The sequence below is a fragment of the Astatotilapia calliptera genome, chromosome 3 (assembly GCF_964374335.1).
Source record: "Astatotilapia calliptera chromosome 3, fAstCal68.1, whole genome shotgun sequence".
Lineage (NCBI taxonomy): Eukaryota > Metazoa > Chordata > Actinopteri > Cichliformes > Cichlidae > Astatotilapia > Astatotilapia calliptera.
In genome coordinates, this window is record NC_137424.1 from 76821070 (window position 1) to 76835750 (window position 14681).

At 39.3% G+C, this 14681-nt stretch overlaps 1 protein-coding gene across 1 annotated transcript; it reads right to left on the reverse strand.

The window, feature by feature from the left end:
• Positions 1-3699: 3699 nt before the first annotated feature.
• On the reverse strand, positions 3700-12664 carry LOC145425866 (putative C-type lectin domain family 20 member A). The gene is made up of 5 exons (XM_080299315.1): positions 12565-12664; positions 6530-6913; positions 6093-6437; positions 5919-6007; positions 3700-5835 (listed from the first exon to the last, which is right to left on the reverse strand). Exons 1-5 carry the CDS (start codon positions 12632-12634, stop codon positions 5710-5712), a joined length of 1014 nt encoding a protein of 337 aa, XP_080155441.1. The 5' UTR covers positions 12635-12664; the 3' UTR covers positions 3700-5709.
• Between the last annotated feature and the right edge of the window lie 2017 nt (positions 12665-14681).

Sequence of the window (14681 nt, forward strand, 5' to 3'; positions counted from 1 at the left end):
TGTAGAGTACAGTAAAGCAAAATGGGAAGATTTTACTATCAATTTTCTCAAAAACCGTACAGTAATTTTGGCTGTGGATCACAGGGTGCAGAGTGGAGATGGCCTAGATTCATAATCCAGTGAAATATCTGCGTCACCTCTTACAGTTTTCCTGTAATCGGAGCTCAAAGATGTCAATATGTAGAGTACAGTAAAGCAAAATGGGAAGATTTTACTATCAATTTTCTCAAAATCCGTACAGTAATTTTGGCTGTGGATCACAGCATGCAGAGTGGGGGTCACCCAGAGTCAGAATCCAGTGAGATATCTGCGTCACCTCTTACAGTTTTCCTGTAATCTAAGCTCAAAGATGAGAATATATAGAGTACAGTAGAGTAAATTGTGCAAAGTTTACTATCAATTTTCTCAAAATCCGTACAGTAATTTTGGCTGTGGATCACAGGGTGAAGAGTGGAGATGGCCTAGATTCATAATCCAGTGAAATATCTGCGTCACCTCTTTCAGTTTTCCTGTAATCTGAGCTCAAAGATGAGGACATTAAAAGTATAGTTGAGTAAATTGGGTAAATTTTATTGTTAATTTTCTCAAAAACCGTACAGTAATTTTTTCTGTGGATCACAGGGTGAAGAGTGGCGACAGCCTAGAGTCAGAATCCAGTGAAATATCTGCGTCACCTCTTATAGTTTTCCTGTAATCGGAACTCAAAGATGTCAATATGTAGAGTACAGTAAAGCAAAATGGGAAGATTTTACTATCAATTTTCTCAAAAACTGTACAGTAATTTTGGCTGTGGATGACAGGGTGCAGAGTGGAGATGGCCTAGATTCATAATCCAGTGAAATATCTGCGTCACCTCTTATGGTTTTCCTGTAATCTGAGCTCAAAGATGAGAATATATAGAGTACAGTACAGTAAATTGTGCAAAGTTTACTATCAATTTTCTCAAAATCCGTACAGTAATTTTTGCTGTGGATCACACGGTGCAGAGTGGGGGTCACCCATAGTCATAATCCAGTGAAATAGCTGCGTCACCTCTTACAGTTTTCCTGTAATCTGAGGATAAAGACGAGGATATTAAAAGTACAGTAGAGTAAATTGTGCAAAGTTTACTATCAATTTTCTCAAAAACCGTACAGTAATTTTGGCTGTGGATCACAGGGTGAAGAGTGGCGACAGCCTAGAGTCAGAATCCAGTGAGATATCTGCGTCACCTCTTATAGTTTTCCTGTAATCTGAGGCCAAAGATGTCAATATGTAGAGTACAGTAAAGCAAAATGGGAAGATTTTGCTATGAATTTTCTCAAAATCCATACAGTAATTTTTGCTGTGGATCACAGGGTGCAGAGTGGCGACAGCCTAGAGTCAGAATCCAGTGAAATATCTGCGTCACCTCTTACAGTTTTCCTGTAATCGGAACTCAAAGATGTCAATATGTAGAGTACAGTAAAGCAAAATGGGAAGATTTTACTATCAATTTTCTCAAAAACCGTACAGTAATTTTGGCTGTGGATGACAGGGTGCAGAGTGGAGATGGCCTAGATTCATAATCCAGTGAAATATCTGCGTCACCTCTTATGGTTTTCCTGTAATCTGAGCTCAAAGATGAGAATATATAGAGTACAGTACAGTAAATTGTGCAAAGTTTACTATCAATTTTCTCAAAATCCGTACAGTAATTTTTGCTGTGGATCACAGGGTGAAGAGTGGAGATGGCCTAGATTCATAATCCAGTGAAATATCTGCGTCACCTCTTTCAGTTTTCCTGTAATCTGAGCTCAAAGATGAGGACATTAAAAGTATAGTTGAGTAAATTGGGTAAATTTTATTGTTAATTTTCTCTGAATCATACAGTAATTTGGGCTGTGGATCACAGGGGTGAAAGTGGAGATTAACCAAAACTGGGAGTGGATTGTGAAGTAAAATAGTGTCAGGACAGAAAACACTGCGTTTCTAAGCCGGTTTTCACCCATACCGTAATATGCGTAAGAGTAGTGCAACAACATTTTAGGTGCGGCTGGCGGGGCGGCTAGCTTGACTGCGACTTCGTAAGTGAGGGCTCACTTGACCGCAGTTAAGGCTGTGAGGGTTACAGCCTTAAAACATTTATAATAAATACTTTTCACTACTTTGCGGATTTCACTTATTGCGGGTTGTTTTTGGGACGTAACCCCCGTGGTAAACGAGGGTTCACTGTAGATTGAATTAGCGTGCACATTTGCGTAATGTAACATGCAACTATTTTTGCTTAAAGTTGAAATACAAAGATTTAACTCACCAGTTTGCGTGGAGGTTTGAGGAAAAGTACTCCCTATCGACTGTAGACTGAAACAAACATGTCCAATCCCAGGCAAAACCACCAAAAACGACTTGTCTTAATTTTTCCTGACAAACAAGTCCAGACGTTTCTTCGGTTCCAGTGCCGGGAAAAATATGGGAGGGGCAACAAAAACTTAAAAATAGTGAAAGTGCTTTCAACTAAACATGATCAGTAAACATCAAATTTACTTTTATTATTTGAGTGTTGAGTTTAAAACTTATTCTCTTATAAAAAATTGAACTTAAACTATTTATTAGAATAAACTTAAAATAGAAAGGACCATGTTAAATGTATTCATTTTAGTGCATCACATGCAAAACAATATAGGTTAAGTGCAAAAAGCTTCCACCCATGAGTTCTGTCTGACACAGTTATATGATTTTAGTTTTACACAGAAAATTAATTAGCATCAGTGATTATAGCTAAACCATTTGAATGCAAATAACTTTTGGGATTACAGTGTATCGCTTTATCACCTCTTCAGGTTGTAAATCGTGTTTTTAAAAAGTAACTAAGTAACTAAGTAATTAATTACTTTTGAAAATGAGTAATCGGTAAAGTAAACAGTAATCAGTAATTAGTTACTGATTACTTTTTTCAAGTAACTTGACCAACACTGGTGATGGCAAGCTACAGTGTAGCCACAGCCGCCCTGGGCGCACTGACAGAGCTGCCGGACTCTGGCGCCACCGGCCCTCTGACCACCGCCAGTAGGCAACGGGTGAAGTGTCTTGCCCAAGGACACAACAACCGAGACTGTCGGAGCCGGGGCTCGAACCAGCAACATTCCAATTAAAAGATGAACACTATATGAATGCAATCCATCCATCCATCCATCCATCTTCATCCGCTTTATCCGAGGCCGGGTCGCGGGGGCAGCAGCCTAAGCAAAGAATGCAATCCATTATTATTTAAATTTTCTGTACATTTACGTATTATGATTCATATTGCCGCATTCATTGACCTTGTTTATAGGTAATTTCATTGTTTAATCACGTTAAAATGTTCCTAATTTAATGTTTAAAAGCACTTGAAAAAGGCAAAACCCATTTTGAAATTAAATGAAATGTAAATGAAAAAAAATGTAAAATTAGGGCAACAAACTGTATTGTCATTACTGAAAATAACCGTATTTTCATTAGAAAGTTATTTTCCGTTATTTTCTGGTATTATTTTGGTGCCCCAGCTGCCAGAATATTACTGTTTTTTTTAGGATTTTTTTTTTTTTTACGGTGTGCTTCATGCCCTGGAGGACGGGGCTGTGGCTGCCCACACCCTCTAGCAGATCATTTCATGAGGTAACCTTTTAAATACAAGCACGCTCATGCTCACAGGTGTACACACGGGGACTCACACACACAAACTACACTCTTTTTGGCTCCTACCTCAAAGCACACTGATCTTACGTGCTGCACAATAATGTTTAATATTTTGTATTTTACTGTTATATTCCCATATATCATCATGATGTTGTTGTTTATTCTATTGCTCTCTTTTTCTTCTGCTTGTTTTCTTTTTTCTTTCTCAACAGGTGATCCAGGTGATTGATATATGTATTTTTTGTTTGCTTATTTTGTTGCTTTTTGTTTTTTGGCCCTTTTATTACCATTCCATAAGTGTATGTCTCCCAACTTTTTTACAAAGTGGCTTTTTATCAATTCAAGTTGTATCCGCTTTTAATCAATATTTTATTTGAGTTTCCCAAGTTTAGATTAGAACTTATTTTATCACTGTAATTTAATAATTGTTTGTTCTTTAGATTCTTTAATCCTGCTCTACTGCAACTGCCCTTCTTAACATGGAGCGAGAGAAACTTTTATTAAGGAGAAACTGGAGTGGCAAAAGATAAGAACTGAAGAACTGGAAGGAGAGAGAGATGTCCTCCGAAGTCAGCTATCATTCCTTACAAGTATGAAACTAGACTTGTTCCATACGCATTATTTTTTATTTTACAGTCTTCAAATAAACATTACATAATTTATAAATCCCAGTGGAATTCTCTTACTGCCATTGTGTTGATTAAAAGATTTTAGTCAGTTAACTTTAAGTGTTGTGACAGTTCATTCCTAAAGACATCTGGTTCCAAATTGAGTTCAGCCAGGTCTAACTTGATTGATTCATTTTCATAGTTCATAAGATTAAAGCTCCAACTAGAACTAGTTATCATTCATTTATCATAATCTTTCCAAAACAAAGTTAACAACATTTAGATTATGATGTCATTCACTAATTAGCATAAAGGTTATGCCATTACTTTGTGTCAATTTATATACTTCTCTGTTGTCATTTCTCCCATAAACAATTTTATTATGGCTGAATTTTGTCATTCACATATTTTAGCCTCCTAAGACCCGAACTCTTTCATGGCATGCATTCCTTTGTTTTATGCCAGTGGTGAATTTAGGGATATGATTTGTTTCCTTTATATAGTTTTGGCTATCTTTAAAAGGCTTGTATGTAAGGTTAGCAATAATAAATAACTGTAGGTGCTTTCTACTTTTTATAGTAAGGCCCAGTTATACTTTTACAAATGTTTTTTTGGTCATAAATAAATGGTGACATGTTTCACACTTTACAACAAAGCTCCGATTGATATTGTGGACATTTATAATGCATTTATAAAGTACAATATCATATGTTAAAAATATAAAGTGGTAAAGTTACATATTAAACACAATTCTACTATAAAGCATAAGTGCAACATACGTATAACATAGTTTCCAAGACCAGTTTAACTAAATATATGTTTCTCTGGAGTTTTCAGTCAGGTTTTTTTTCTTAGCCTTCCCGTTTCCACTACAGCTGTTCTTTCCTAGACTGAAGAAATCACATTCAGATTTTTACATTTTACATTTACAGTTGAATACCTCTGATTTTAACATGGACCTTAAACGTTCAAACAGAAGAAACAAAAAAAACTTCAGCGTCAAAGGTTTTTGTGTTCATGGATCTGTAACAATGTTACCTGATTTATTACTCTGTGTAAAAACCCACAGAGGACTCAGTCATTAAGTATTACTTCGTGTATATCTGCCTACATGATCCATTGTTTTCTTTACCATTTGTGTAAGTCAGCAGAGGATGCTGTCAGAATGAAACGGAACTATGGATCCTAATAAACTGCACACAGACAAAGCCTGTACAGTGACTTATACAGAAGGACAGAGTCTAAAGTGTTGAAAGAGACACTGCAAAACAAAACAAGAGACTAGAGCCTATCAGGAAAACTAGTGAGTGGACCTCTGATTAAAGACTTTCTACCAAACTACAACTGCAGCTGAACAAATGAGCTGTTGGTGGAACTTTACACTCTGAAACATTGAAAGATTCAAAGGATGAGACAGCTCAGCACAGCATGTTATTAACTTCACACATGAAGTGGTTCAGTCCAGTCAGACTTCAGTTTTGCAGCCACCGTCCACATCCTGCTTCTTTGACTGGTCGTCACGGTAACTCTGGACTTTCCTCCAACGAATCCTGAAGTCTGTCAGTCCTTCTGACAGCATGAGGCCTGACAGCTGGACAAAATGTGCAGATGATGAAAAACATGAAGCATAGTTTGAACTTGTGTCAAGTTTGTGTTGGTGACTGAACTGCTGACCTGCTGTGAAACCTGCTGCTGGATCTCTGTGCTGTGCATGTCTGCCTCTGACTGAAGCTTCATTTTCACCACTGTTTGCTTTGTCACTGCTAAAAATGAACCACATATAACAACACAAACATTAGTGTTTTACATGATGACAGGATCTTACAGTGTTTGCATTCTGGACCTCACCTCTGAAACAGAAAAAAGAGAGTCTCAACCCACAGAAGCCATCAGCCCATTCCCCTGACATTAAATTAAATGCTCCACAGTACTCAATTGAATTGAAGTTATCAGGTTGAGAGGACCACCAGTTAGTGAATGTGGAGGTTGTGTTGTCAGACCAGAAGGCCCAGGGATCCCTGTAGAGACCAATCCACACATACTGAACCCCTGATCCATTCAAAGCGAGCGTGATGTTGGATTTCTCCTCTTTGCTTCTTATACTGGTCAGGTCTGTGTGGTATGTCCTGCAGTACGACTGAGCCGCTGACCAGGAGCGGCTCTCCTTCACTAAGATATAACTTGTGTTTTTTGCTGTGAAAGATTAAAAAGGATGAATTTTCAAACACACATTATGAATCTCCTAAAATTGTAGGATAACTATGGCAACAAGTCATTTTTCCTACCATTGTAACACAGGAAAGGGTAAGAAGCTCCACAGGGTCTATCATTCATCTGTGTTTGTCCCTGAAGAGCCACACAGTATTCATTTGTATTTTCATTGTTTGGTTGGCCGTTAGCCCAGATCAAAAATGCATGTGTGCTGCCAACATAAAAAAGTTTTCCCTCCATGGACCACTTCCAGCTGTAAGGATCATCATAGAACCCTATCCAAGCAAAAGCACTGATCCTTGGCGACATTGAGAGAAGCAGTTGGTTGATGTTGCTGTTGTAGATGGTGACAAAGTCAGTGAAGTGTTCTCTGCAGTAACTCTGAGCTTCAGTCCAGGTCATCAGCTGGTTCACAAAGTGGTATTCTCTGGAGTGGGGAGGAAGAGTGGAAAGTCCTCCTGAGAGAAATGAAAAGGTTTTATTGTGGAAACTGAATCACTGAAAAAGACTGAAAACTTACAACCATTGAAATAGTCACATAGTGTTTTGTTTAGTATTCAACCTTATTGTCATTACACAGTGAAATACAGTTTGCAGCTAATCAGAAGTGCAAGTGCAATAAGAGAAGATCATATGCAGATAAGAAGAGAGCAAATATACAGATGTACTAAGGGCAAATGTATAGATATACTGATATATACAGATAAGGTTAGAATAATGGTATAGTTATGAACAGATTATGGGGCAGGAATAGCTCATTAGGTAGAGTGGTGGCCCCATGATCGGAAGGTCGGGGGTTCAACACCACTGAACAGCTACCCTGAGGTACCCCTGAGCAAGGTACTGTCCCTACACGCTGCTCTCCGGGCGCTGCATTGGTGGCTGCCCACTGCTTCACTGGGTGGATGGGTTAAATGCAGAGGAACTATTTCCCTATGGGGACTAACACACAAACTTTACACTTTACAGAGAGACGAATTATACAGATGAACTACAGAGTAATTAATGTACGGATGTGCAGCTGTATACAAATGTACAGATATACAGATATCTGTATAGCATAGAGATGTTCTATATTGCTATACAGATGGGCACATATACGGATGTTCTATGAACAAATATACACATGTGCTGCATATATACAGATGTACCATGTGTGTGCTAAACAGATCTACAGAGTCCTATGAATAAATCTGCAGTAGTTGAAGTGAAACGCTCTTAACAGTGTACGCACTATAACAGACACTATGCTATGTCGGTATCCTAAAACTATAGAAATACCCAATGTGAGCATGAATGTTGAGAATGAATGGCAGTGATGATCACGCGCATTGGGAGGGATAAGGGGGAAGAGGAATGTAGAAGTGCTAATGATCGTGGATGGAAAGGCGGGAGACACAGGGGATACAGTTGGGTGACAGCTGTGGGGAAGACGCTGTTCCTAAATTTGCTGGCTTTAGTCAGTGGAGTCCTGCAGCGTCTTCCGGAGGAAAGGAGCTGGAAGAGTTTATTGTCAGGATGGGAGAAGTTCCTGAGAATGATGCATGCTCAGTGTAGATGTCTCTTCTTGTGGACATCCTCAATAGCAGGAAGTGGAGTTCCTGTGATGTGTTGGGTGTTTTCACCACCCACTGCAGTGTCTTTCAATCAGCAACAGAGAAATTCCCATACTTGTAACACAGTTGGTCAGGATGCTCTCTGCACACAGCGGTAGAAGTTACCAGAATGTCAGTATATAGGTGGCTCTTCTTCAGTGTCCTAAAGAAAAAGAGGCGCTGATGAGCCTGATGAGCCTTGACCAGGATAGGCTCTCAGATATGTGGATCCCCAAGAAATTGAAGGTGGAGACCCATTCAACAGCTGTGCCCTTTACGTAGATGTTTCTCTCTCCTGAAGTCCACAATGAGCTCTTTGGTTTTTCTGGTATTCAGGAGCAGGTTATTCTCAGTGCACCACATAGCTAGTTGCTTTACCTCTTCCCTGTAGCCAGACTCATCATTGTCACTGATGAAACCAATCACTGTCATGTGATCTGCACAACTGATGAATGAGTTATATCCATCCCTAGGTCTGCAGTCATGGGGGGAAAAGGTGATAGAGGAATGAGCTCAGCACACAGCTCTGTGGAGTGCCAGTGTGATGGTGGTAGAGCAGTTATGTGCTGACCTAACATGCACATGACTTAACACAACATTACAATTCATTAGTGTCCTGTTGTCAGTGATCCACAGTTGTAACTCATCCATTTTATTCACCAGGGGCTGCATGTTAGCAAGGAAAATGCTGGGTAGAGAAATGCGGCATGGTGTTAGCTTTAGCTTAGCTGTTAGCTGTCCGCATTTCCCCTGCCTTTGTTTATGATCCCTGTGCTGTCTTCGAGCACTTCCAGTCGACGGAGCAGCCTGCGAAGCATCTGGTGTTCTTCATATTTCAGGGATAAGCCAAAGGTTACTGATAAAACCGTTCAAGTTTTGTAGTCCTAAATCCAAAAGCTCTTGTCAGGTGTAATATGTAAAAGTTCTGAATGAGCAGACACGAAATGAGCGGGAAAAACACAGCAAATTGGTACAATCTGAAGAGACCCCCCCTCTGTCCCCTTCTGGCTGCCTCTGCCTCAATTTTATCCCACAACTTAGACATTCACATTACTCACACCCTCATTACACATACATATAGGATCTTGGGGGTGGGCACGATACACGGAGTCCAAGTTACCATCAGGGTGTACACCTCACCCCTGGCATCGTTGCCCACCTCTCAATTTTAAATACATGTAGACATTGAGGGCTAACAGGAGGGACTATGCGCTTACCTGCTGCTCTCTGGCAGGTAGCTCCATGCCCTCCTGGGTTTTAATTGCACCTTAGAACACACATGCATCAACACTACAATGAGCGGGTGGAGGGAGGTTTGGAGTCTTCTCTCACCCCCGTTCTCTGCGGCCTGCTGGAGCGAGGGGGCTAGGAGGAGTTGGCCGTCCGGCTGCGGTCTGGGGTGTTTGGGCCCCCCTGCTGCTGCAGAGTCGGGGCGGTCTGCCTCTCCCCACCGCAGGGAAAAGGGTAACACCACCTGGGTCTGGGTGCAGTTCCCCCCTCCAGGGGCAAGGGTACCTAGACCCGGTTTGTAGAGTACGCTTGGGGAGTGTGATCGTGTATACAGCGTCTCTTTATGTCTGTCTCCACGTCGGTTGAGTGTGAAGTGCATATGAGAGCATGAGGGTGGGAATGGATGTTTGTGTCTGTGTGTGCCTGTATGTCTGTGTCTATATGTCAGGTTGGGTATCAGACGCCACCTCTCTGGGGACATCTCAGGCCCTCCAAGGTTTGGAGGCCTATCTCCACCCACCACCACTTCCCCTGCCGGTGGCGGACTCCCTCAGGTGTCGGTGCGTTGGTGGTTCTTTGTATCTGGGGGTGGGCGTCCGGGTACACACCGGCTCACTCCTTGGCGGCCGCTTATTGGGGCTCGCTCGGGCCACTTCGGAGGTGGGGTGCCCCAGGCCGAGAGGGCTCGGTCACTCAGGCACAGCTGGCTGCCGGCGGAGCTCACGGGCGCGTCACTACAACTCCCCCTGGCCTCTGCTCCGCGGCTGCTGAATGAGCCCTCATCTGGGACTCTCCTTAGCTCTTACTGGGACAGTGGCGCAGCTGCCCCTCTGTGGGTCTTCCTTGGTCTCTTGTGTTCTGGGGGCCTCTGGATGTCTGGAGTTTTGATCTCCTCCATACCTGCTTCAAACCATAAAGGACAGGGCTGTGGCTCCCCACACTCCCTAGCAGATCATTACATGGAGAAACCTTTGGAATGCAAGCATGCTGATCCACACAGGTATGCACACAGGTGTACACATGGGTATTCACAGACGCGGACTACAGCTTTCTTGGCTGCTGCCTCAAAGCACACTGTGCGCTGTCTATCTTGCGTGTTGCACAATATCGTTTATTATTTAGTAACTATTGATATCTATGGCTAGCTAGTTCATTGTGAAGGTGCTTTTCTTTTCTATTATTATGTTGCTCTTTGTTGTTTGCTGTCTCCTCTGTTTTTTTTTCTCCATACAGGTGACCCAGGAGTTGTTTTTTTTTGTTTTTTTTTTGTTTGTTTGTTTGTTTTTCTCTCTTCCCCCCCTTCTCACCGTCTCTTCTCCCCTTTGGTTTTCTTTCTTTCTCTCCCTCTCTTTCTTTCATTCTTTCCCCCTGTCCTATCCCACAGTCATGTCTGTCCCGTTTGCAACTGAAAATAAAATAAATTCATAATTATAATAAAGGTCAATCAAATGGACCAATATGGCAAGGCCATGATGATCCACTTGGTAAAATAAATCCGCTTGGCATCTTTCTTGGCCTCAAGACAACAATTCTGATGGCTATAGATCCAAACGGGACAAAAAAAAAAGAAAAAAAACAATCTGAAGAGACACTGGGCCTCACATGATGTATATGTGGCCATCTTGGTGTAAGGCTAACCAGAGGCAGGAAGTAAAAGTAACTAAAAAAAGTAACAAAGTATAAGTAATTTGTTGTTGTACTTAAGTAGAATTCAGGTATTTTACTCCTTACTGTTTTAGATAGATTTCTGCCCTTTTTTTTTTTTATAGCCTTTGATCTATCACAATTCTTGGTTCAACATTTTTGGGGGAAGTTTGTATTTCACACCACGGCGCGCCTTCAGACATCAAGCTTCTTTGAGTCTAAATGGAGGGTAAATAACATAAAAAAGTCTCCTGGTGAATGACCTATACTTTTAATTGTGTGTAGTGCAATTATGTACAACTAATATAGTACAAATAATAATACAAGTATTACAGCATTTTTGGAACATAACTTAAAAGGATTGAGTCACTTTTTCTTTTTAGCAAAACTCAATATTTCTTTTTCACTTTTGTATTTTTTTTAATTACACAAAGATCTGGACATGAAAAATTCAAGAAAAATGTGAGAGAAAAGGTCAAAATTGCAAGGCAATCAATTGCTTCAGTACCCCACCAACCAATCTGTTCTGTTCAAATTTTTTTTGATTGAACAATCAGCTGAAAGGAGGAAAAATTGGGTCATAATTCGTACTGATAAGCTTATTTACAAGTACAAAAAATTTATGACCACACTTTGAGCCCATAAGGCTGGTCTGACCAGCAACCCGACCTAAGGCTTCGCAGATGTCACGGCTGGATTGCCGGTGTGTTTAAGGTACGGACCCAAACAGCAGACACAGGACAACTGAACTGAAGTTAAACAAAAAGTGAGCCTTTATTGTGGCTGTTAAAATGAACATCAAAGCTTTTTTTTTACAATGTTTATGTAATATTTCAAAAAAGAAAACCAATAAAAACAAAGACTAGAAGATACTTGGGGGCAAAATAGTTGAAGTTGATCAAAAATAATAAGTTGAACTTATCTCAAATGAAGGAAAATGCTAGATGAACTTGAATATAATTACAACATTTTAATTAATTAAAACAATTTTATTCAGCAGCATTGTTTTTTAAATTAAGTTTACATCGTTAATTTATTTAATGCCAGTACCAGTGTTTGTACCTTTATTGTCTGCAACACACCAGCCAGTTCTTTCCATTTACAGTCATAGTCACTATATTTAAAATCCCTACTCTCACCATCATACTGCCTTTCCTTTACACACATTCACCTATCCTCCTCCTGTGCCAGCACCAAGCTCATCAACAGCACTGGTGTTGGCAAGTGTTAACTCGGGGTGCTAACAATCCAGTATGGAAATGTAATTATTCTATCTGGGCTTAGGACTGGCAAGAGGGATAAACTGGCTGTTTTTCATGACAGTAAGTCACAATAACTATTTGGTTCAATAGCTATCATAGAAATAGCTGTAAAAAAGTAAATAAATAAATAAAATACACCCAAATAAATAAATAAATAAATCCAATATTTATTTTTTTATATGTAACATAATTTAAAATGAATATAAGAATCATGGTATGGTGAGGCAAAGACTTTCTCTCTGTTCTTGTGGTTGATGTGTTAATGAATAGACATTTTATTTTAACTGTACATGTAATCTGATTACCTAAATCACTTCAGTGTTCCTTAGTGTGTTTAAAAGCTATATTTCAAATGTTGAAGATATTAATATTACTGACCTGAGAGCAGCAGGATGAACAGTGAACACCTTCCATCCATTCTCGGAATCTGTATAACAGATATAGTCATAATTATTATTGTACCAACATTTTTATCACACATTTTTAACATTAAGGTTTCTTATCTCCAGTCTATTAAGTTTTTTAGTTAAGCTCACAGTAAAGCAGCTCATCTGATCATCTGCTGACTGGGGCTGACTTTTAACAAGGTCTTTATTTGATTGATCTCTTAATATATTTTACTGTCAAATGAGGACATCAGGAGGGAGTGAACTTTCTGTGGAAAGTGAAGACGTGTGGAGTTATGAAAATGGTATGGTAATAAAAATGTTTTAAGAAATGCTAATTAATAATATTATTGTATTCATGTAGATAAGCAAATGCTATAAACACTTTAATCTAAACTATTGCAGTATTATGTTTAGTGCATTTTCTGAACTTTGATCAAAGGCAAAACCAGTTTATTGATTATCACCTTACCTTTTCTAATTCTGGCCTATCTGTAATTTTTAAAAAGGTAACAAGTGGACTTGCAGATGTTCTATAAAGCCAACAGGTTTTTTATGTCATTAAATGTTTTTGCAGTGGCACCAAAGCAAACTTTAAGCTTTTATTTAACGTGTTTCTATGATATATTGACCAATAAAGCATTCTATAATGCTCATGTTTCAAAAAGTTTTATTGACAATAAAACAACTACATGTAGTAGTGCTGCTCCGAAAACTAAATATAGTGGTATTATTGCCCATGTGTTCATACCTGTGCTTCTCCAAAAGAAAACATATCTGGAAATGACGCACCTCTGGGCTTAAAGAAACACAAGCAAGGTTATCAAAGGTGAACCTACTTCACCAACATGCAAATCATTAGGGAAATCAAGCTGTTAAAGCAGGTAAAATCCTAAAAGCAAATAAGGTAGACGTGTTTCTAGGAACAGACAACAATGGTGTGAGTTGCAAGAAGTGGGGAAGGATTATGGAGTCTGTGCTTGTCATTTGTCTTTATGATTCAGGGCACCGTACAGTTTATTAGGGGGAATTCATTGTTTTCATCTTTATGTCTTGTTTTCAGCGGCAGTTGATGACTATGATTGTGCCAGAACACATTTGAATCAACACCTTGAGCATTTCAGATTTCACACAGGTGGTTAGTTGTTACACTCTGTAAATGGAATGAAGGTGAGTGTAATTGACCCTCATTGTGCTGCATCTCCAAATCACATGACTGATTTGAGCTGACATAGCAACAAGCTGCAGCCACACTGAGGCTCTGTTTCAGCTTGTTTTGAAAGTTCGGACTTCAAAGTGTAAACCACTCATTACATTTTAATGACAGGCCACTAAAACCAGAGTTATGATTAAATATATATTTATATAAGAAATGTTTTTTTTTCTAAATACTATTGTTATACAGTAAGAGTAGCAGCAAAATAAAGAAGCATTTCCTAAGGACAGCACAAAAACAGTAACGAAAGAAAACCGCCACCTCTTTACAGTTGGGGGAAAATGTAACATGTTGACCAATAAAAAAAGGCAACACGTTGGATTTGGTTGTTTAGGGAGAGGGGAACGTTTTGGGAGTAACAGATTAAACACAAAACGAGTGAGTGTTTTGTGTTTAATTTATATTTGTACTATACTAATAATATAATAATAATATTATATTGTACAATTTATACTTGTTCCAAGCAAGCACCGAGTGCGCAACGGCGTAATGGGAAATTCAGAGACACTCGCGGATTCTTCAACTGACCGCGGCACACCTGCACCAGGGTAAACCTCCACCTACTCCAGTCCTGCTTTACAGGTGAAAATAGAGCAACAGGACCGTTGAGTCTTTGACTTTATTTATTTTCTGCTGTGTTTTACTTGCATCTATTTAAAAGACTAAGTGTAAACACAAAAAATATTTTATTTTATGTGCTGGAATGTGCAGAAAATAAGTTTAAATGTTAAACTAATTTATTCAAGTCAGAGAATGTTGCATATAATTAAATTTTTTCTTGATGCATAAAGTTAAAAGATTAAAACTGATAAAACAAGTTTTAAAAAGGGACCTTTCCATTTGATTACATTTTGTATGATGGATTATATAAGACCAAGACAGACTTTTAATTC